Here is a 23,214-nt window from a genome sequence, read left to right as displayed (position 1 = left end):
GCCGAATCGCGTGCCTTTCTCTTAAAATGCCCTGCCGATCCTCCATTCAAGCTCAACCCCTGGTGTCCCTCTCCAATTCGCATCGCACCGCATTGCATCTCTCTTCCTGCGCAATTTACAAGCCAACGCAAAGAGTTAATCACCATGTCGCTGGACGCCCTCCCCTCTCTCCCTCTCTTTCTTGAAGCCAAGAAGCATGCGCTAGTCAATCCGGATAAAATCGCCGTTATCGATACGGCCAAGCGCCAGCAGTTTACCTTTGCCCAGCTCCTCGCCGATGCGGCGGCACTGAAAAAGCGCATTCTCGAGCAATTGGACCTCACCAGTACTGGAGACCTGGACGAGAGGCGTGTTACCTTTCTAGTTCCCAATGGATATGACTATGTCGTCACGCAATGGGCTATCTGGGCCAGCGGCGGCATCTGCGTACCCCTCTGTACTACCCCACCATTTTCTCCCTGAGTATACAGAGTACAGTATAGCTAACCGTTACACTCAGGCACTTCCCACCCCGTGAAGGAGTTGCTATACACAATCAGCGACTCAGACCCCTCCCTCATCATCATCCACCCAGCATTCGAGAAATTCGAAACACCACTCCGCGAGAGCACCACCGACTCTCCCCGCCTCTTCATGACCCTCACGCCCTTCAACGCAACCCCCTCCCCCACGCAACTCCCCGAGTTCACCCCAATCTACCACCCCGAGCGCCGCGCCCTCATGATCTACACAAGCGGCACAACAGGCAAGCCCAAAGGCGCAATCACCACCCACAAAACAATCACCTTCCAAGCCCAATGCCTCATCCAAGCATGGCAGTACCAGCCCACCGACCACCTCATCCACGTCCTCCCCCTGCACCACATCCACGGCATAATCAACGGCCTAACAGCAACGCTCCTCGCCGGCGCCACCGTCGAAATGCACCCAAAGTTCGACCCCGCAACAATCTGGACCCGCTGGACAGACCAAGGCACATCAACAATGTTCTTCGCCGTCCCAACCATCTATGCCCGTCTCGTCGACTACTTCGACACACAGATCCGCGGAACAGAGCGCGAAACGCCCGCCCGCAACGGCGCCGCAGCCCTCCGCCTCCTCGTCTCCGGCTCCGCCGCCCTCCCAACCCCCATCAAGACCAAATTCGCCGCCATCACGAACCAAACCCTCCTTGAGCGCTACGGCATGACAGAGATTGGCATGGGTCTGAGCTGCGGTCTCGAAAACGCCCAGCGCATCGACGGCAGCGTCGGTTGGCCGCTCCCCGGCGTGCAGGTCCGACTAACGGACAAGGAAACCGGCGCTGTCATCGACGCTGTCGACGTGGACGGCATGATCGAGGTCAAGGGGGACAACGTCTTCTCCGAGTACTGGCGGCGGCCCGAGGCCACGGCCAAGGAGTTCACGGCAGATGGGTGGTTCAAGACGGGCGACGTTGCGCGCCGGAATGAGCAGGGCGCGTACTTTATCCAGGGGCGGGCCTCGGTCGATATCATTAAGTCTGGCGGGTATAAGATCTCGGCGTTGGAAGTTGAGCGCAAGCTGCTTGCGCTGGATGAGGTTGCGGAGGTGGCTATTGTTGGTATTGCGGATGAGGAGTGGGGGCAGCGTGTTGCTGCGGTTGTGAAGCAGAGGCCTGGTGTAAGTTTCAATCGATGTCTTTATTACGCCCGGAAATGGGAAATGCTAATGGAACTACAGACGGAACCACTAGAACTGCAGGCCCTCCGCACGCGTCTGAAGCAGGAAATGGCGCCGTATAAGATTCCTACTGTGCTGAAGCTCGTCGATGGCATTGAGCGGAACGCCATGGGCAAGGTGAATAAGAAGGACGTCATAAAGAAATACTGGCCTGAATTGGCTGAATAGATAGACCCGATGTCATGATGACTAGAACATTGGCACTGCATAAGGGTATAATAGATATAGACTCGTCTCATGCACAATTAAGCATTAAACATCGAACCATGCCAATTCCCATCTGAGTGATGCAGATAGAAGACTCAAACATCAAGTTAGTTTCAAGGCCTTAATGGGCGATACTCATCCATTTCTCTCAGCAGTCATTGTCAGACACCACCCTCAATCTCCCTTCAGCAAGTCAACAACCGTCGCATAGACCTCGTCGCGCACCTTTTCCCTCTCACTGCCCGGCTTGCAGCCCTTGTCAAACTGGTGCCCACACCCCAGCACCCTTCTAACGATAACCGTCCGGCCCGCCTCCCCATCGCCATCAACAGCCCTAATCCTCTCGCCAAGGTCTTCCGCCTCCTTCGCCAGACAATCGTACTCAGCCGTCACAAAGAGACAGCGCGCCGGAAAGCGTGATGCGTCTGCGTAGGTAGGCGAAATCCGAGGGTCTTTTAGGACCGCATCCGCGCTAACATTATCATCCTTGCCGGTACAGCTGGACGTTGGCCTGGCTCTGGCTTCCGCAACTGCACTTTCCAAGTAGCACGCCTGCATAATCTTCATCAAGCAAGCCGGGACAGAACCCATTCCACCCAATGGCGGATTTTTTCTACTGCCGCCCTTCCCACCGTTCTCCATATCAGCACGGAATGTCTCCATCTTCACCTTGGGGCTGATACTAGCGTCAAGCACCGGGTAAAACAACACCAGATTGGCAAAAGTCCCCGGGGGAAATAAATTCGCCGGAACACTTGCCGCAATGTTGCCGCCCGCACTGAACCCACCGATGCTGATCCTGCTGGTATCGAACCTCTCAGGCTGGGATTGTACCCAGGTTACCACGGAGATAAAGTCCTCAATTGCGCATGGAAATGGGTGTTCAGGTGCGAGGCGATACTCGACGTCGACGACGGTGTGTGCAGCCTTGCTCGAGATGAGTCGGCAGTAGGATGCGTCGAGACCTAGGCCGGGGAATATGAAGCCGGAGCCGCAGGCTGTTATCAGGACGGGACTTGGACTTGCGGTGGGCTTAAGCTTCGGATCGCAGGTTTCGGTTGGTGTTTCTGCTTGGATTGCTGAGGGGGGCAAAGGAGAAGGATTGTAGATGTGGACCTTGATCTCGTGGGTTGGAACTGGAGCTGCTGCTACGATTGTAGTTTCGGACTTGGCCGTGGGTGATGTTGCGGTTGTGGTTGAGAGCGACGGGATGTATTGAATGACATCAGGGTTGGGCTTGTTCTCGATTGCGAGGCGGGCTAAGGTGACGATTATTGCTCGGAGGAGTCTCACGAAAGGTGTTAGGATAGAGAGACGCGTTTTTGTCCAAAGGGTGGCGAGGAAGGCCATGTCGAAGGCGGCTGTGTTGCTGTGCAGAGGAAGGAAGATAGATTGCAGACAGATGGACGTAGATAACGAGCGTAGTAGGGCCGGTACCGGGGAAGACTAGACGTGGGAAGGAACTTGAGGCAAGAAGAAAAGGAAGGAGGGATGTAAGCTCCTGCACAAGAGACAGGGTCTGGTAGCAGATATTCACCGAGCTCTTTCTGTTTACAACTATTAATAGCTCATATATGCTCAATCAACTATACATGTAGCAACGCATACGACTGCATGATTCAATCAGGGTTTAACAACTGTCATAAAAGGCAGTGTCAGGTTCTTGAAGAAAGTGACAGACTCGTCCTCCCCAATTGTCGTCAACTCATCCTGCGAAAGCCCGCAGACAGACGCATAAGAGCCATACTTGCGCTTCTGCTTGGTGACGTACTTGGCGTAGTCGTCGACAGGGCAGCTCTGGCCAGGTCCGGAACGGCATGATGGGACAGCTAGTTATCTTTGTCAGATCGAGTAGGGTGAAGGATCCTACGACGTGCACTTACGGTAAACAGCATCGTTGATCAGGATGCGCACATTGACTGAGCTTCCCTTACGGGCCTTGCAGTTCAGACGCTCAAATGCAATAGTTCCCCTCATGGGTGATGTGCGGCTGCTGACGTAGATCTAGAGAAGTCAGATTTGGTCACGTAAGGTTGGGATATAGCCTACTCTATCGCTATCAATCCGCTTTGCGGAGAGCGGCTTCTGGCTGTCAAAGACGCCTAGGATAGAAGCTAGTTCGTTAATCTGATTGTCGTGGGTAAAGGCCACAATGAAAAGTGGGAGCTTTTCAGACCCAGTGCTCGTCTCAGTGGTGGCATTCGGTCCCTCTTTGAGGAGATTCACAATACCCTGAAGCACTGGGTACTGGACGGTCATGTTCTTGCCGGCACCAGCACCTAGGCCAAATATCAGTCATAATCTATAAACTGAATGAGTCCACGAACCTGTTCCGTAGTAGTATCGCAGATCCTGACGATACTCGTACTGCAGAATTTCCTCCTTGGTAAAGATATCGCAGAACGGGCTTGTGCTCCCAGTGATCTGAGTTTCGAACCCACAGAGGTACGGGAAGATGGAGACTTGACTGTCTGTGAGGGTCAGGTTACCGTGAATGAGTTTGTTTAGCCTCTCCGTGATAGGAGGGAGGTAGATCGAGTCCCAGGTAGTGGCATAATTTCCTCCGCTGGCATCTTTGAAAAGAGGGCACTGATCAGAAGTCGCTAGAGAGTTGCCTGCTGCTCCTGTGGCGTCCGCATTGATGGCGTAAATGTCGGCCAAAGATGAGTTGGGACCCAAGTAACCACGGGCGAACAGTCTACCAAGTCAATAGTGGTCACAACATAGGCGTTATCATAGCTTACCTGGCAGAATCAATTGTCCGCTGGTACTCGTTCGCCCAGAGCAGGAATGGGGTGTTGTCTGTGTAGAATGTTGGGTACCGGAACCGCAGGTCAGCTCCAAGATTGTACCTAGGCGTGAGTTAGCACGTCGGCTTTTCGGTGGCAACAGATAAGGCTCTCACAATTCCTTGTAGCCGGTGATGGACACTTGAGCGATTTGCTGGTCTGGATGGCTCAAGACAGGGCTCCAGTCGGCAAGGAAATCCAAAGACCCGGAGGCGTGGAAGCTGGCAGATTGAATCTAACCACATGTCCTTGTTAGAACTTAATAAGTAGCAGTGCTTGAAAAGCATACCGCTTCATGCAGAGCCTGCCATTCCGCGTAGGCGCCAGGGTCAGGGTATCTGCTACCATGGCGAACGACATAAACGGCTTGGTCAACAGAGCAGCCGTCAGGAATATCAGAAGATATCTTGTTCACATTTGGACCTATCGCGGTCAGTGTATGCTTTGCGCAGTAAGGGTTTGAGCGGAATACCAGCAAACCATGGAGAATTGGCACCCAGATGCTCCAACGGATCAAACGTGGCAGCAAAGCTCGTAGAACCAAGGCTGATCAACCAAACCAAATTCTGCTTCATTTTGGTGGCCTCTCTTGATAGGATGATCTTGGAGTATCGACTAGGAAGAGGGGCGTTTATGAGTCTCCAACTGACGCTTTATACCCCAGACCCCTCCAGAAAATCCGATCGGCTGTAATCCGCCCATGGTCTTGATAACGGAGACTCTACCCAACGTAGAGCCAAGATGGACTATATAATCGCTAGACGCGGACGGTGAGAGCGATGTTCAAGTCTGAGTCGTGGAAAATAGATTAAGTCTGTCGAATATGCGCCGTTCAGCCACCGAAAATCCACCACGTGCGGCTTGGTCGAAATGAAGGCCATCAGCTTCGGAGATACGCAGCATCTGATGCCAAAGTACCGGCCTTCTGCCCCAGTTCTAGAGTAATCTCCATCCCGTCTTGAACTTTCACGTTTGCGTCCGGTTGGATGAACGAAGCCGGGTATAAGCGAGTCATCGGTACAGGAACCCCAGCCCCAAACCACCTGTGGCAGGTACCATGTTCTAGTCAGGGGCTAGGCTAGGAATCTGACCATGGCCAAGATGTTATTTCCTCTTGTCCATCCTCAAGTCGCTTGGCCATAAAAGAGCTATCGCGTAAAGCAAAGGATGATTGCAGTCCATCGGCGAGAAATGTCTTTGCCCCGCCACGCTAGGATGATGTCAATCAGTCAGATTTGAGATGGAGTCAAAAGCAGATCCAGGCTGCCCTGACTATATATAAGGTAATAATAGAATTGACTTCGTTGGACAAAAGATAGACGGTCTCCGCAAAGCATGAGGAGGGAGGTTGAAGCTGGAGATGAAACACGAGGCTGCTTTACGGTATGGTAGTGAGCAGCAGTGATCGAGCGAGCAACAATCCGACTCTCCACTGCTAAGTTCTCTTCAGCTTCATAAAGATTCAGAGTGATGTGTAAATTAGATTATTTCTTGAGATCAGAATATTGTACAGTCAGTTATTTTTTCCAAGTTGACCGGCCCAGTCCAGCTGCTGCCATGCACCGCCAAAGCCTCGTAAACACCAAAGCCAGTCCCAGTCCCAGTCCCAGTTCCCAGTCCGAAATGCTAATCCAATCCAATCCCAAATCCCAGTCCCAATGCCAATGAATCCGAATCCCAGAAAACGCTCAAAATGCAGATCAAAAAACGAAAGAAACAAAAGAAAACACAGAACACGCAAAACACGCAAAACACACACATACGCCACACATAAACCACACAAAACGCACAACACACAACACACAATACACATACCACATATACATCACACATAACATGACCATAAACATAACGGAGTCATCGAGTTCATGAAGGAAAATTCATCTAATCTACCTGACGGGCTTATAACATTTGCCTCGCCAGTGCTACAGGTATATAAGTCTGCATAACTTTTGGACATAACATCGACCAAAACAACAAAATATGGAAAATACAGTCGTCGCCGCGGAATAGAGAGGGATTGCTCGCTGATTCTATAATGACATAGATGATGAAGTCGCCCAAAACATACGTCTAAGGCGCCATGATCAATGCAAGCAAGGCCATCCGGCAGTAGAGACCGTATCTCATCTGTATCAAACATTAGCATGTCGCCATGAAAATGGGGACGAAGGGAAAGTAGACTCACCTGTCGGAAGTAGGCTGCCCGCTGGTCAAAGTCAACCTCCTCGGAGACTTCGGCGTTTCTGGGGAGAGGGTGCATCACGACCATGTGGCTCTTGGCGTGCTTGAGAAGAGCGTTGTCAATGATGAAGCTGTTCTTGAGGCGCTCGTACTGAGCAAGGTCGGAAAAGCGCTCCTTTTGCACACGGGTGGAGTAGAGAACGTCGGAGCGAGCGACAATCTCGGGGGTAAGGGTCTCAGACTCGGCGAGCAGCTGGCCGTTTGCGACAAGCTGCTGGCGAATGTCCGCGGGCAAGGACAGGTCCTTGGGTGCAACGAGCTGGACGCGGACATCGTAGAACTGGAGCAGCTTGATGAGCGAGTGCACAGGGCGTCCGTACTTGAGGTCACCGGTGAAGGTGATGATCAAGCCACCAACAGTTCCAAGTTCCTCACGGATGGTGAAGAGGTCGAGGAAGGCCTGGGTAGGGTGCTCAACACTGCCGTTTCCACCGTTGATAACGGGAACAGAAGAGAACTTGGCAGCGACCTCAGTGCTGCTCGGCTCGGGGTGGCGCAGGACAACGGCGTCACCGTAGCAGCCAAGGGTACGGAGGGTGTCCTGGAGAGTCTCGCCCTTCTTGGTGGAGGAGTGCTCGGTGGAGATGGCAATCGTGCGTCCTCCAAGCCTCTGCATAGCAGCGTCGAACGAAGCGGAAGTCCTGGTGGAAGGCTCGTAGAAGAGGGTGCAGAGAAGACGGCCCTTGAGGATATCAAGGACACCCTCACGCTGGACACCGAGACGCATCTCTTGCGCCACGGTGAAAAGCAGGTGAAGGTCAGATCGGTTGAACTGGTTCACGGAGAGCACGTGCTTTTGCTTGAAGGGAGAACGAGAGAGCATCTGGAGCAGCGGGGAGGAGGCGCGCGGCACGGGAGTGTACAGCGGAGGGCCAAGCTCGTGGCCACTGGCGGCAGGGAACTGATCCACAGGCTTGCGGGCCATGCGAGCAGGGGTGCCGGCAATGGAGATAGACTGCCTGCGGTCATCGACGCGCGGGGACATGGTCTTCAGCGAGGGGGACGCAGGTACGATGCGGTGGCCAGACATGTCGGATCCCTTGGGAGCATCGGGAGTAATGGCACTGTCAAGGCAAGAAGTCTTGCCCTGGAAGATGACGCGCTGAACAAGGCCCTTGACGCTCTTGCCGTTGAAGGGCGACCAAGCCTGAGCGCTCTGGTAGAGGTAAGGACGGTCGATCTCAATCTCAACTGAGCTGTCCGACTGGTCGTGGAGCTCAAAGATCTTCTTGGGGTTCTCGTACAGACGAGCAATGATGTCCTCCACGGTCAAACGGCCCTCGGAGACGGCGGTGAACAGCAGAGGCAGCGCCTCGGCGATGCCAGCAGCGGGTGATCCCTTGTCACCGGCAAGCTGGTAAGGGATACTACCGATAGAGAAGATATCGATAGTGCTGAGGTGCTCCCACAGAGCCTTTTGGTCTTCCGCAGTGGGCAAGAAGGCCGCCTCGGGGTAGTCATCCCGAGAAAGGAAGAGGCAGTAGATCGAGACATCACAGGTGACCTTGAGACCCTTTTCCTTGCTGAGGGCGATGAGCCTGATGTCCTCCTTGGAGGTGACGCTCATGACGTGAATGTTGCGGCTGTGGAGACTGGCCAAGAGCAGGACAGAAGCAAGATCGGTCGACTTGGCATCTGTGATGATGGGCTTGCTCGAGGGCCATGCGCCGAAGTGGCTGGTGACAGCGGCAACCTTGCTGATGTTTCCAGAAAGGTGGTTGAAGGGGATGAACAGAGAGCCAACCTCGCCAATCAACTGTCCGAGCTCCGCAGAGTTTGAGGATGTAGCGACAACGGAGAAGTTGTAGTCGCAGAAAGAGCCCTTGGCGGCATTCTGCTGGACAAGCTTCAGGGTGCGGGCATCCGTGATGGAAGAGTTGACGCCAACGGGCATGACGCGGACCATGCTGAAACCAGCGGCAATGGAAGCCTTAGTCACAGCCTCAAAGTCCTTGCTGTCTGCGCTTCCAAGACCAGGAACAAAAGCACCGATGTTGATCAGACCAGGCAGGATGATTTGACGGTGGCTGGTCTGGTAGTCGATAGTCTGGACGTTAAGCGCAAAGTGACGGGCAATGGCCTCGATCAAGATCTTGGCGTTCTTGACGTTGGTAACCAAGGGGGTCTGGTAGTCAACGGCCATACGACGAGTGCGGTAACCCTTGCTCATGTAGTTGGCAGGTCGGCGGAATCGGTTGCTGGAGGGCAAGTTGATGTAGAGATCAATCAGGTTGTTGGCCAGGTGCTGGGTGAGCGAGTACTCGGACTTGATGTCCTCGTCTTCGCCAGGGAGAATTTCAAGGTACTTGACGGGGACGCCGTTCTCCTTGAGGAAGTCTGCAGTACCAGAGGTGGCGAAAAGCTCGAAACCAACATCGCGAAGCTTGATGATCGAAGGCAGCATCTCCATCTTCTCCTTGTAGGAACCAATGGACAGCAGGATGTTGCGCTTGGGAAGCTTAAATCCGGTGGACAGCAGGGCCTTCAGGTAGGCCTCGTACTTATCACGACCGAACGAGGCGACCTCTCCGGTAGACGCCATCTCGACACCCAGGACAGGATCGGCACCAGCAAGTCGAGAGAACGAGAACTGCGGAACCTTGACACCGACGTAATCCTTGGGGATGGTGACAGGCGGGTACTCGGCGAAGGGAGCACCAATCATGGCCTTGGTCGCCATCTCAATGAGATCAACTCCCATAACCTTGGACACGAATGGGAACGAACGAGAGGCTCGGACGTTACACTCGATGACCTTGATGTCGTTGTCCTTGGCGATGAACTGGATGTTGTATGGACCAGTGACATTCAGGGCGTTTCCGATCTTGCGAGTAGCCTCTTCGATTCGTCGAACAGTCTCGGGGTCCAAGTCCTGGGGAGGGAGGATGAGGGTAGCGTCACCAGAGTGGACACCAGCGTTTTCGACGTGCTCAGAAATGAAATGGCCAACCATAACACCATTGCGAGCAACTGCGTCCATCTCAATCTCCTTGGCGTTCTCAATGTACTTGGTAATGACAACCGGGTGTTCACGCGAGACATCGGCAGCCTGGTTAAGGTAGCTTGCAAGATCGTGCTCGGAGTAAACAGTGTTCATGGCCGCACCTGACAGCACATAGGAAGGTCGAACAAGCACTGGGTAGCCGACCTTGTCGCAGAATTCGCGGGCCTCCTCGATGCTGGTAAGTTCCTTCCAGGCAGGCTGGTCGACGCCAATACGGTCAAGCATGCGGGAGAACTTGTAACGGTTCTCGGCTCCATCAATCATCTCAGGCGAGGTACCGAGGATGCGGACGTTGAGGCGGTGCAGGGGAAGAGCGATGTTGTTGGGAGTCTGACCACCCATGGACATGATCACACCGCTAGAAGACTCGAGCTGGTAGATGTCGAGCACGGTTTCCAGGTTGATGTTCTCAAAGTACAGACGATCAGCCTCGTCGTAATCGGTACTGACAGTTTCAGGGTTGTAGTTGACCATCACTGTCTTGTGTCCCTGCTCGCGGAGGGTACGGATAGTTCTCACTGAGCACCAATCAAACTCGACGGAGGAACCAATACGGTAGACTCCAGATCCCAGGACCATAATGCCGTTGTCATCAAACTTGACATCGTGCTCGGAGGCGTTGTAGGTCAGATACAGGTAGTTAGTAACCGAAGGGAACTCAGCCGCAACTGTATCGATCTGCTTGACAATGGGAATGATACCAGCCTCGACACGCAAACGTCTGATGGCCAGCTCGTTGGAGCTCAAGAACTTGGCGAGCTGACGGTCAGAGAAACCGAGCTGCTTGGCCTGCCGAAGGAGAGGGGCAGTGACGGTGCTGGCGTTGAAGGTGGTCATGAGCTTGCCAAAGTCACTCAGACCCTTGAGTCTGGTCAAGAACCATTTGTCAATGTTGGTGAGTTTCCAGATATCATCGACGCTGTAGCCGGCAGCCATGGCGTTGGCAATGGCAAACAGACGCTGATCGGAAGGAGTCTGCAGCTCAGTCTTGATAGACATGAGGGCGTTGGTCTCGTTGAAGCCAAGGTTGTGGAAGTCCACCGACCGGATGGCCTTTTGAATAGCTTCTTCGAACGTTCGGCCGATGGCCATGACCTCACCAACACTCTTCATGGACGAGCCAAGCTGTGTGGAGACACGAGTAAACTTCTTCAGATCCCAACGAGGGATCTTGACAACGCAGTAATCGAGGGAAGGCTCGAAGCAGGCACAAGTAACCTTGGTAACGGAGTTCTTGATTTCATTGAGCGGGATGTTCAATCCAAGCTTGGCCGCAATAAAAGCAAGAGGGTATCCAGTAGCCTTCGAAGCAAGCGCGGACGATCGGGAAAGACGGGCGTTGACTTCAATGATGCAGTACTCCTTGGAGTAGGGGTTCAGAGCGTATTGAATGTTGCACTCTCCAACAACGCCAAGGTGACGGATGACGTTGACAGCGGTCGTGCGCAGCATGTTGTAGTCCTCGTCAGAGAGTGTTTGAGACGGGGCAACGACAATAGAGTCACCGGTGTGGATACCAAGGGGGTCAAAGTTCTCCATGTTACAGACGGTGATACAGTTGTCCCTGGCATCACGAACGACCTCGTACTCGATTTCCTTCCATCCCTTCATACTCCTTTCAATCAGGACCTGGGGACTGGCAGCAAAGGCCTTAGCACAGAGCTCTTTGAGTTCATCCATGTTATCAGCGAAACCACTTCCAAGACCACCAAGAGCATAGGCAGCACGGACGATAACGGGGAAACCAATGCTCTCAACCACTTGCAAGGCCTCTTCGAGACTAGAAGCGGAAGCGGACTTGGCGCACTTTTCGCCGATAGAGTCCATGCTGCGCGCAAAGAGCTCACGATCTTCGGTGGTGATGATGGTGTCAATCGGGGTACCAAGAACCTTGACACCGAGCTCCTCGAACTCATCCTTGAGCTGGATACCAACCTGGAGGGCAGTCTGACCACCAAAGGTAACGTAGATGGCATCGGGACGCTCGTGCTTGATGACCTTGCGAACGAAGTCGGCGTTGACCGGCAAGAAATACACCTTGTCTGCCAGACCCTTGGAGGTTTGGATGGTGGCAATGTTGGGGTTGATCAGGACAGTGTAAATTCCTTCCTCCTTCAAGGCCTTGATAGCCTGACTTCCGGAGTAATCGAATTCACCGGCCTGACCAATGCTGAGACCTCCACTTCCAAGGATCAGGACCTTCTTGACAGAGACACGGGGAGAAGCCTTGGTGTTTTCGGCGACGGTGCCACCGGGAAAGTTGACAGGCTTCTCAAGGGCTTCAGGTGAAGCGATAGTGTCTTGGATAGCGTTGATGAATACGTCGAAGAGGTACTCTGTGTCACGGGGACCGGGTGTGCTCTCAGGATGGAATTGGACACTGAAGTAAGGGCGGCTGACGTGGCGGATACCCTCATTACTGCCGTCGTTGGCGTTGACGAACAGCTCTTGCCAGTCGCTGGGCAGAGTGGAAGAATCAACTGCGTAACCGTGGTTTTGCGAGGTAATGTGGCACTTGCCAGTCACCAAGCTCGTGCAAGGGATGTTGTGACCACGGTTACCAAACTTCATCTTCAAGGTTTGAGCGCCAACTGAGCGGGCGATCAATTGGTGTCCAAGACAGATACCAAAGATAGGAGTCCTTGCCTCCTGCATGGTCTTGGCCAGGTTGTTGACTGTGGTAGTCATCGTAGCAGGGTCACCGGGACCGTTCGAGACAAAAAGACCATCGTAGTCCTTGCCAGCAAGTGTGGGGAAATCATAGTCCCAAGGAACAACGAGGACCTCGACGCCGCGGGCAAGCAAGCAACGCAGCTGGTTGAACTTGAGACCGACGTCCAAGCACAGAACACGGATAGGGCGGCCGGAGGGGTGCTTCAAAGCAACGTTTTCAGGAGGGGAGAAGAGTTTCGGTTCGCGGATGGACACTGAGAAGTTAGATTTGACATGAAAAGATGGAATTGGTGGCTTACCCTCAGCAACGAGGTTCTTGGTGTTGGGGTCGACCCAGTCAACCTGTTCAAAGGAAGACTTCCAAGTGTCCTGAACCAGAGCGGCATCGCTTTCAGCAACGTCGGCCTTGTGGAGCAGCAAGCGACCAAGCATGCTACCCTTTTGGCGGATGCGCTTGGTCAGGGCACGGGTGTCGACACCGTGAATGGCCGGAACACCTTGCTCCTTGAGCCACTGGCCCAGTGATGACTCGGCAAGGAAGTGAGAGTAGTTCTCTCCGGCATATGTCGCAACGACGAGGGCCGCAATGTGGATTTCGGTGGACTCGAAGTGCTTCGGTAATGTCTTGAGCAGCTCGTCCATGGTCTCCCGCGAGGGCACACCATAGTTGCCGACGAGAGGGAAGGTGATAACAAGGATCTGGCCACGGTAGGAGGGATCCGTGACGGACTCTGGGTATCCCACCATACCGGTCTGGAAGACCAGCTCTCCTGCTACACTCTTCTCAGCACCAAAGTTGTAACCCTGGTAGACTGTGCCATCCTCAAGCTCGAGCGCACACAGTCGCCCTGTGCTGCCTTCAATCCTTGAGGACGCAGGAGCAATGATGCCGCCATTGGCGGTTTCCGTTGGGGGAAGGGGTTGCAAGTCTTTGCTAATTGCGTTGTACGCAACGGCTCCTCCAGCCTGGGGGCTCGAGGGAAGAGCCGGCTCCTCGTGGCCGACGGTCTCAGGCATATTGTCGATAGTCGTGTGCGGTGGGGTTATGAGGGGGAAAATGGTCCTCTCGGGGACAGTGTGGTAGGTACTCACTCTACCGTAGCATCAGCAGCCTCCAAAACTCTCCTTGAGCGACAATGGAAGGCAAAGAGAGGGGTATTTTTGTTTGCTGCTTCAGCACGGGGAGGAATATAGGAAGAAGAGGAAGAGGGACTCGGACGGGCAAGAAATGCTGGACGGCAGAATAAAAATTTTGAGATGCGGGCAGAAGGAGCTTTCCTATTGGCTAGCGATTTCACCGACCTGGGGGAGTTCGACCGCTGGTAGAAAATTCTTCTCCGATTTTTGGGGCTTGCTGTGGACGAAATTACATAATTTTGCCTCTGTTGAGGGCTTTAAGGTCCGATTTAGCTGCTATAAAAAGAGGGATGCGTCATAGCTTGCCGTGTATTTGATGCTGAACCCCAAGTATACTACACTTTCACCATTAAGCCTTCCCACTATAACTACTTGGTATGCCAGTTTGCAGAGGTAGAACAGACAGCACCCAAGGTGCTTTCACCCTGTTCTCAGGGCATCTTCAGGCTCCGAAGTCGGGAAAAGGTCAACCCAGGTCGAAACAAAGTGGGAAAAGCGTGGATCGTGAACGAAGGTTAAGGTCCAATTTTGCAGCCTCGAGCTCAGGCTAAGCTACCCGACCAATCAGACTCGTTACTTGACCCAGTAATAGCAGGCGGTGAAGAAACCTTGAAGGCAGGCTTCAGCTGCACGATTTTCCCGCAGCCCGCGGGCTTGTGACCTTGGCGTGGATTTTAGATGCTCTGTTCGCTCGGTCTGGATTCCGCTCACGATCCAGGCTGTCTAGGAAATATAGAACTGGACAGACAATTCAAACTGACTCAAACCAATCAACTTGGGTATGTGCTTTACGAGTTGACTGACATTTACAATGGTACTCCAATCTTATATAAGTTCAGCATGTTTGTCCGTAAAGAAGGCAGTACTGAGTGGATGAGGTCCTCTTATCATTGCGGAGCAGAAATATATACTGTAACCAGAGCTCGGGAATAAACATTGACTAGGAATACTTCTAGCTCGTCCATTACAAGTCAAAAAAAATAAAAAACCTACAGTCTTCCAGCTACAATAATTCCGAGTACTATCAGCTCGTAAGAGAGTGCACCAGCAAGTTTCAAGTCTTTGACGCGCATTCGGCGGCTCTTTGTTGAAATAAAGAAGCGGCCAATTTAGCGTCATGTACAAAGTGCTCAGATGATGTCCCGTGCGTCATTCCGCCACGAGCTTGGAAATTCAACGGCTCTGCAGCTGCACTTTGCAAGCTTAAGATCTCCCCCTCCTCTTCATTCCACCTGCGAAACTCGCAGTGCGTTATTAAAACAAACGAATCGCCAGCAGGCCCGGCTCAAATCCGTCGTCCCATCCCTCCGAACCCTCAAACCCTCGGCCCAATCTTGCGATTTCCCAGATTTAACAAACGATTCGAACAATTCTTCGTCAATTTTCGACCATGCGTTAAAAGTTGCTTACATTGTCTCGTCGCTTGTCTGCTGGGAGGCGTTAAATCATGCTTGCCTCTCTTCTTCGTCCCAAGAAGCGACGAGATCACGCGCAAAACACACAGTTCGCATCACCGTACGCTACCGACGAGTCGCGATGGCCATTGCTGAATGGAAACCGGGGATATAACGGGCAGGGAGATAATGACGAGGAGAGCACTGAAGATGAAGATGCCGACGGGGAAGACGAGGACGCTCCCATCGAGTCCACGCCTCTTCTTCCGATTTTCTCAGCTCCTCACCTAGGTATGGATTTTTCGTCGCTTTTGCTGATTATGCTTATCGGTTGCTCCTTCAGACGCCCTACCTATTTTCGATGTCACACGTTCCATTCGGTCACTGATCATTGCGCGGTGTGATGTCAATTTGTCCTGGGAACAACTGCGCTCGCCCCAGATATCGCAGTTTCTGGTGAAACCCATCCAGCAAAAAATCAAAGAAGTGCACTTCTCTAGAGCCACTCTATACGCACTGATGACAAACTGCTTACAATTTGACCGGGAAGTTCACTCGAATCCTGGAAATAGTGGAACGAACCAAACAAGAGCGATGGTATGCGAACTTATCGCTATCAAGCTGCTCAGAGACTACACTACGCGCGAGTTGATTGATGCTCTGTCGTACGACTTTTATCCCCTTCAGGGGCAAAAGGTGGATGACAACAGATGGGCATCTGCAGGCGGAGGTAAACCGCGTCCTAGTGCTGCTCGAATATCATGCCTTGAGATTGCCATTCGTGCCCAGGCGAAACGCTTCTTGTCGCATCCTTTGGTTATCAAACAGCTCGAGGCTATTTGGGCCGGCACGATTGTCTTCCACTCTGTCGCGGATAGCCTTCATCGCGCATCCGCACAGGCTCGAAACCCAGTCTCTTACGGTGCCACTTCTAGCAACAATACCCCGAGAGTTTCAGACAAAAGCGCCTCCGATACATCACGCCTACGGCGGTCTGTGACACTCTATAATCCGCGTGATGCTTCGCCGTTTAAGCTCTCCCGTTTACGAGTTCCCCGCTATAGGCAATTTCTCTCTACGTGTTCTTTCGCCGTTCTTCTTTGTCTTTTCCTTGCCGTTCTGCAAGAGCGGAGCATTGGCATCACGTCACTAGAAGTTCTGTTCTGGTTCTGGAGCGCGGGGTTTATGCTGGATGAATTAATCAATTTCAACGAGCAAGGCTTTAGCCTCTATCTCATGAGTTTCTGGAACATCTTTGATATTGGCATTCTGGCGCTTCTATTTTGCTTCTACTGCATGCGGCTATATGGTGCTGTGGTGCCATACGCACCCAAGGAGGCAGTCGCCGAAAGAGCGTACGATATTCTGGCTGCAAATGCAGTGCTTCTCTTTCCGCGACTCTTTTCGGTGCTGGATCATTACCGTTATTTCTCACAATTGCTAATCGCATTCCGAATCATGGCTTCCGACCTAGTGGCGGTCTTTGTTCTGATCATTATCGCCTGCAGTGGGTTTCTGGTGGCCTGTCTTAGCATCGGCCAAGATGAGACTCCGGGGTCCGTGGCGTACGCCCTGTTCCAGATGGTCATGGGCTTTACCCCTGCTGCATGGACGCTTTGGGACGAATATGGTGTCCTTGGAAGGGCGATCTTGACCATGTTCCTGTTTATATGTCATTTCGTGATCATGACTATACTCATCACCGTCCTCACAAATTCCTTCATGAGAATTGTACAGAATGCCAACCAGGAACACCAGTTCTTGTTCGCCGTCAATACAATCTCGATGGTCAAATCTGATGCGCTCTTCTCATACGTGGCGCCAACGAATATCTTCGCCTGGCTCATTACTCCGCTTCGATGGCTGATCCCGTTCAGGCAGTATGTGCGGCTCAACCGGACCATTATCAAAATTACACACATGCCAATCTTGTTTACGATTTGCGCGTACGAGAAAACGATTTTAAGCCCACAAATGATTGAATCTACCGACCTCATCGATTCCTCTACTACCACAAATCGTGCTCCTCATCGATTGAGGGGCTTGAGTACGCGTGTATCAAGACTGATTCGAGAACCGTCTGTGGCTACCTTCCAGCAAGACCGAGCCTTGGCCGAAGTGTTCCGTCAACCATTTGGCGGAAGATCCAACCGGAGCCCTGAGAGAGCCATCGACAAGAAAAACCACCTAGTTAACCATTGGATGCAAGGCATGGGTTCTGGCCCGGTTAACCCACCCGATGAGCAAGACTCTGATGTAGTTGACCGACTTGAACGTCCCAAAGGCCGCTTCCCCTTTCGACGGAGACAAGCCCGCAGTCTTCGTGACTTTACAGTCTCTGAGACCGAGGATCATATACCGCAAGCAATCTCCTCTCCTGTCACACCGCGCAACGGGAGGAGCGTGCTACCAGAGAGGGCAAGACGGCTCTCTCATCACACGGACATTGAAGGTGACAACGAGCTTACGAGCGATGACAATGCTATGACTGAACAAAGGTCGGACCATAATTCTAGCAACAATTCTGGCCATAATAGGACTGTGGCCCAGGGCAAAGCTACGCCGAAATTCTACAGTTCCCGTCCGTCTACAGCAAAGCATAAGTCCCGTAAGAACAGTCCAAACCGATTTTCTCGGCATCACTCACGGCACCCGTCTGGTGCTACAATTCTCTACAACCCCATATCATCAAGTCACGATGGAGAAAGCGACACGGTATCGCCCTCAGTCCGACCTCGAATCATACCAAGTCACTCATTTTCCGTGGTATCCATGAATCGCAACACACTGGAAAGACGACACAGTCTAGATGCCGGCAGAACCCTCAACTCAAACATATTCCGCTCAAATCCCATGTCAGTGCCGAACATCGGTAACGTCATCGGATCCGATCACGGTAACGGCCACGGCCACGGCTCATGGCATCACGAAGCATCCGCACTCGAGGGCCTCGGCTCAGACCTAGGTGATGGCAAGGCCATCGCCAACGGATTTGTTGGAGGCGCACCCTCGAGCTTCACCACGCAAATGGCGTACGCAACAGGCGGCATCCGACGCAGAGACAGCCCGAACCGAAACCAGGATCTCCTCAGCAAGCTCGTTCTGGCCCGCATGAACAACATTGAAGAAGGATTCCGCGAGGTGATCAAGGAGGTTAAAGACCTCCGGTCTAGCCGCAACCAAAGTGGCGCTGACGAGCAGCGGTCTGGCCAACGAGACAAGCAGAAGAGGAAGAAGAAGGCTCCTGGATCGAAGAAGAGTAAGACGAGTGATGGGACTCGCACTGCGGAGCCCACTCTCGCTGGAAACGGCTCGGATAGCGACGCAGACGATGATGTATAATGCTTTGCTTTTTGTTCTGCTATGCAGGGCAATGTTTACTATCCGCTCCTACTTTGGATGTTTGTTCTTTCTCTTACTATTGTGTATTATCTTGGGTGGATGTCTCAGTATGGTTTTCGCCTTTACATTGCTTCACTTACTAGACCGACTGCCGGCTAGACGATATGCTGTATGTTTAACGAGATTTATGAGTGTACGCTTTAAGACTCCTTTCCGTCATGCTTCACTCTCTCAAGCCCTTCATATTCTAGATACCTAGGCGAGGTCTCATAGAGAAAGACCATGCAACCACAGATGATGACTATCCGAAGTAAACCCCCCGGTCCGCAGATAAGAACATTTGAAAATCGACTGCTTTACGGTATCGTTCAGTAATAGGTCAGTGTCATCCGAGCATTGAACCCGCGTTGGATAGACCAAGGTCCATAGACATGGTGGCGGAAGGCAACACACTTCTGTTTGGGAATACACTTTAACATTGTACCGTACATTGTCCTGGTTATTTTACATGAGTCAGGGGTCTCTCAATTCAATAGGCATACCGTCTCACATGAAGATACCCTAGGCAGCAAGTGTTACTCAAAGCGCTGGGCAAGGCTGATCCGGACGATTCACTGCAACTTCCAACCAACCATTTGCATTTGAAGGCTGACTAGCTGGAAACTGGAACTCACACTCAGCCTCATCTGCATATTTCTTCTTTCATTGTTCTCTTGTGTTTCAACCACGGCCAGAGTCATCAACTAGAGCTTGCTATTTTGGTTTTCTCTCTTGAGTCAACCACTGCTCGCTTCACTCCATTCATCATCTACTCTCCTCATAACACCTGGACTCAAGCTCTACATTATATCGCGGAGATTCAATCCGACCCTGGGCAACATGAGTACTTCCGGGCTCCGTGAGCTTCTCTTCTTGGAGGATGCCGACACTTTGGCTGTCATCGACCTTCCATCGCGCGCTCCAGCTGGTTTCCTACATCCTAGCTGTGCTCTTTCAATAGGCCACCGAATTCACAGCTGGAAGTTACTGGAAACAGGTTCCCCGTTCTTCCATCGACAGTTCGATCAGAAGACGCAAGAACGGAATATAAAGCGGCGCGGGGGCTTACCTGATGGCATCAAATACATTATTGACTTATCCCCTGCCACGACAGACGAAGAAGGCCTCCTCACTATAGCGGAGCTTAGTTGCCCGCTCGGTTTAAGAACATGGGCCGATGCACAGGTTCGATGGTCCCTTCCTACAAGCTTGGTCTCTGGGTTTGAGACGCCGGGTGACGAAAAAGATGAGAATGGCTACCTTGCCGAGTACTCGCCTGACAGACACCGCGCGGGCATTGTTCACATTCTGCGAGTGATTGAAAACCTTAACGTTGAGCTCGATACCCCCTGCAAGCTTTGGACGTTCTTCGCTGTGGCGAAGCTGTACGAGATAGCGACGATGCCTGATGTTAGCGTCCGAGTTGCGTCTTGGGTTTATGAGGACAATAATCGGCGCCTTATAGAGGTCCATCCGGAGATCACTTATCGACTAGGGAAGGGTATTGAGTGCGCACATCTTATGCAGGATTCATACTGTGTTCTGGCTGGAGAGGAGGCTTTGCTGCTTCTGCACGATTCTGGCGCTCCTACTCCCAACAAAGCAAAGGTTACTGTCCATGAGAGAGTCCGAGAATCCCTGGATGATGATGACGAAGACCGAATTCAATACGCTGGCAAGTCACTCCTTGCCCATGTCATTGAGCAATTCGTCGAGCTTGCGGGGAACGAGATGCTCTGGCTGCATGAATCAACCGAAATCCAAAAGGTTCTTTCACGCGAAACACAGACTCAGCACGCGTTGGAAATCAAACATGACCTCATATCCACCTTGAAGGACTTTGTACGGACTTCGATTATATCGGTTCTTACCCAGCAATGGAAGGCTTCGTTTCCAACGGACACTTGCCAGTCTAAAACCTACCCTAGAAATGATGTTCTGCATGTTTATAACAACTTGAGTTTGACACAGCGCTTAATGACGAGAACGTTCTGGACACGCCTCAGAGACAAAAGACTCACCGAGAATGCTGGCTCCGGAGAGGCTGAAGTGCTTCAGGGCACCTCCCTTCCTTGGGGCACCTCCCTTGCCAGTCTCGGCGGCAATATTGGGGCTTTTCGTGACCAGCACGACGCGATCATCCGCCGCGTGAGAATGACAGAGCTATGGGAGAAAGCCAGTGCATTTAATTGCCTTGTCAACAGCATCCTCCCTCAAGAACACCAGAAAAAGTACTTCGGTGGTGGTGACGCATATGGACAAGAGGGAGCCTTCACTGTTGCTCTCTTCGTCGACGAAGCCGATCATCTCATGCGGCAATTTGTCAAGAGAATGTGCGCACCGAGACGAGAGGGAATGGAATACAACTTCACGGATACTCTCACCGGCCTTACCGAAAAACAGTATCGGTTTCTTCCCCTATGGGCTGGAGGCTGTGATGATGGAACTGGTGGCGTATACGCAGACCAAGTTCCGTTCGCTGAGGCGGGTGGTTTTTCTACCCCGGGGCCTTCTATCCATACCGGCAGTGCTGCGCCCTCAACTGCACCTTCTATCACTTCCTTCCTTGAGAGCACGGTCCATGGTGCGTCCCACAGAGCTACCGAGGGAGCTTCCAGTGAAGTCATCTCTCTCGATTCAGAAGTCATGTCCGAGGCAGACGCAGCCTCGGAATTCGAGTTGGTGGACGAAGAGCTCTCTCTTGCGCTAGACTCTTCTGCAGACGACTTTGACGATGATGCTTTCGATGATAGCGATAGTGATGACACAGTTGTTTTGGACCATGGCCATATCGGTGATCTCGGCGAGTTCGAAGAACTGAGCTTGGACGACAGAGTAGTGAAACTTCCGATTAGAGGAAAGAAGGATGCTACATAGCGAAGAATAGCTAAGCTGGTTCGCTTGCCGAAAGAGTGAGACGAGCTGATGATGAATAATGCCCATGATACCAATGATGAGATTCTATGACCAACTTCTCGCCTGCATACTCTTAGCTGGCCTACATATAGGCACATCGGTAGACAAACTGCACGTTGAAATGGCATCAATTTCCTGATACCTGGGCAATCCTATTTGACAGCCAAATCAATAAACCATGATCCATAATTGGCAGTAGAAGCACAAAGTAAAGAAGAAAGACGTCAACATTCCGGGCACTTTTGCTGAGAAGGTATAGCACGTGATAAGGCGGAAAGTCTTGGCATCAACGACGTCACGGCATAATCTCTCGAGTCTCGAGTCTCGAGTCGCTCAGATCAGTCGTCTTCTCCGGAACTTTCACGCGGCTGGCCTGGTTAAGTTGGAATTGCGTCGGAATCCAGCCTCCCACAATGGCCTCATCATCTAAGCCCACGAGCTTTCTGCTCTAGTAGGTTACCTCAAGCGCTGCTCCAAGCTCATGCGATTCCTACACCCCTACAGACCCAATTGACAATCACCTTCAGCTCCTGCATCGCGCATCGCACAACAATTCTCGCCGAACACTCTGCCCCAGGCTCCTCCACAACAGCTGCCTCGTCTCTCGCCTCAATCATTCTCCCCAAAATCAGCCATGAACAGTCTCAAAAACTCACGTATACCCACGAGCGCCTGTTCGTGCACTACATCTCCGACTCCCCCTCCGGCCCAGCAGACTCCTCAACCTCCGAACCCTCCTCCTACGCCCCCCTAAGCTACATCGTCGTCGCAACAGCCGAACAAGGCCGGCGCATTCCCTTCGCCTTCCTCCTCGAAATGAAGCGCCGCTTTCTCTCAACCTACCCCCCCACAGCCACAGACTTCGCCAGCTTACCGGCATACGGCTGTGCGGCGTTCAACAATGAGCTCCGCGGTCTTCTACAGACGTTCAACACGGCGCCGCCGGCAGATTCGCTAGCCTCTGCTAGGAAGGAGATCGATAGTGTGCGGGATATCATGACGGAGAATATTGAGAGGGTGCTGGAGCGCGGGGAGAGGATTGATTTGCTGGTTGATAAGACGGATCGGCTGGGTGGGAGTGCGCATGAGTTTCGGTTGCGGAGTCGCGGGCTGCGCAGGAGCATGTGGTGGAAGAATACGAAGCTCATGGTGCTCCTGGGGGTGGTTGTCGTTTTCCTAATCTATCTTTTTGTGGGGATGTTATGTGGGTTGCCGGGCTGGGGGAGCTGCGTTGGTCGATGAACGTGGAGTATTACCTTATTACCTGACGGTCTCGAGGGCTTGAAGGACGGGTATCTTCCCGGCGTGATTAAGGCTCTGTAGAGTCCTAATGCAAGCTTGGGTTGTTGGATAAATGGGGTTTTCCTGTATCTTATGCTTACGCCTTCTCTTCTCATGTCTTCTACCAGCAGCTTTATATTTTCTGATGATGACGAGAATCTACGACACGCCATGTCTTTGCGGCTGAACTCCTATTGACCTGCTAGGTGGAAGCATGAAGCTCATCCGGACAGCGGCTGAAAAATATTTGCTGATGTTTACCAATTTATTGAAGAGCTTCGACACTACTGAAAGTAGAAAATTGATGATATAGATTGACATTTCCATTGCATGCTATATGCCCTCGAGCCCACGAACTACAATCAAACCTTACAATCTACAAGAGCATGTATCTCACTCTCAAACTCGCGGCGTCCTTGCTATAGTGAGTAGCTCAGGGCGAGTCTGCAAGCGAGGCAGAGGTAATTCTGGAAGTCCAGACTCTGCG

At 52.3% G+C, this 23,214-nt stretch overlaps 7 protein-coding genes across 7 annotated transcripts; 4 read left to right on the top strand and 3 right to left on the bottom strand.

The window, feature by feature from the left end:
• Positions 1–144: 144 nt before the first annotated feature.
• On the top strand, positions 145–1,869 carry DSM5745_08003 (acyl-CoA synthetase; the record flags this gene model as incomplete). The annotated part of the gene is made up of 3 exons (XM_026750019.1): positions 145–436; positions 500–1,641; positions 1,702–1,869. The coding sequence occupies 3 exons, from the start codon at positions 145–147 to the stop codon at positions 1,867–1,869; spliced, it is 1,602 nt and encodes a 533-aa protein (XP_026601023.1).
• A 213-nt stretch (positions 1,870–2,082) lies between these two features.
• Positions 2,083–3,258, bottom strand: DSM5745_08002 (uncharacterized protein; the record flags this gene model as incomplete). Its single annotated transcript, XM_026750018.1, has 1 exon — positions 2,083–3,258. One exon carries the CDS (start codon positions 3,256–3,258, stop codon positions 2,083–2,085), a length of 1,176 nt encoding a protein of 391 aa, XP_026601022.1.
• A 273-nt stretch (positions 3,259–3,531) lies between these two features.
• Positions 3,532–5,272, bottom strand: DSM5745_08001 (putative histidine acid phosphatase; the record flags this gene model as incomplete). The annotated part of the gene is made up of 8 exons (XM_026750017.1): positions 3,532–3,737; positions 3,792–3,912; positions 3,958–4,187; positions 4,236–4,606; positions 4,653–4,760; positions 4,814–4,932; positions 4,987–5,120; positions 5,170–5,272. 8 exons carry the CDS (start codon positions 5,270–5,272, stop codon positions 3,532–3,534), a joined length of 1,392 nt encoding a protein of 463 aa, XP_026601021.1.
• A 1,498-nt stretch (positions 5,273–6,770) lies between these two features.
• Positions 6,771–13,635, bottom strand: DSM5745_08000 (bifunctional carbamoylphosphate synthetase/aspartate transcarbamylase; the record flags this gene model as incomplete). Its single annotated transcript, XM_026750016.1, has 2 exons — positions 6,771–6,827; positions 6,886–13,635. 2 exons carry the CDS (start codon positions 13,633–13,635, stop codon positions 6,771–6,773), a joined length of 6,807 nt encoding a protein of 2,268 aa, XP_026601020.1.
• A 1,567-nt stretch (positions 13,636–15,202) lies between these two features.
• On the top strand, positions 15,203–18,491 carry DSM5745_07999 (ion transporter; the record flags this gene model as incomplete). The annotated part of the gene is made up of 2 exons (XM_026750015.1): positions 15,203–15,440; positions 15,493–18,491. The coding sequence occupies 2 exons, from the start codon at positions 15,203–15,205 to the stop codon at positions 18,489–18,491; spliced, it is 3,237 nt and encodes a 1,078-aa protein (XP_026601019.1).
• Positions 18,492–19,370: 879 nt separating this feature from the next.
• On the top strand, positions 19,371–21,407 carry DSM5745_07998 (uncharacterized protein; the record flags this gene model as incomplete). The annotated part of the gene is made up of 1 exon (XM_026750014.1): positions 19,371–21,407. The coding sequence occupies one exon, from the start codon at positions 19,371–19,373 to the stop codon at positions 21,405–21,407; it is 2,037 nt and encodes a 678-aa protein (XP_026601018.1).
• Positions 21,408–21,859: 452 nt separating this feature from the next.
• On the top strand, positions 21,860–22,688 carry DSM5745_07997 (synaptobrevin family protein; the record flags this gene model as incomplete). Its single annotated transcript, XM_026750013.1, has 2 exons — positions 21,860–21,897; positions 21,974–22,688. 2 exons carry the CDS (start codon positions 21,860–21,862, stop codon positions 22,686–22,688), a joined length of 753 nt encoding a protein of 250 aa, XP_026601017.1.
• Between the last annotated feature and the right edge of the window lie 526 nt (positions 22,689–23,214).

Source organism: Aspergillus mulundensis (genome assembly GCF_003369625.1).
Source record: "Aspergillus mulundensis strain DSM 5745 chromosome Unknown scaffold_9, whole genome shotgun sequence".
In the NCBI taxonomy this organism is placed as follows: domain Eukaryota; kingdom Fungi; phylum Ascomycota; class Eurotiomycetes; order Eurotiales; family Aspergillaceae; genus Aspergillus; species Aspergillus mulundensis.
The sequence above is the reverse complement of the archived record's forward strand: the minus strand, read 5'-3'. Positions and strand labels throughout refer to the sequence as shown.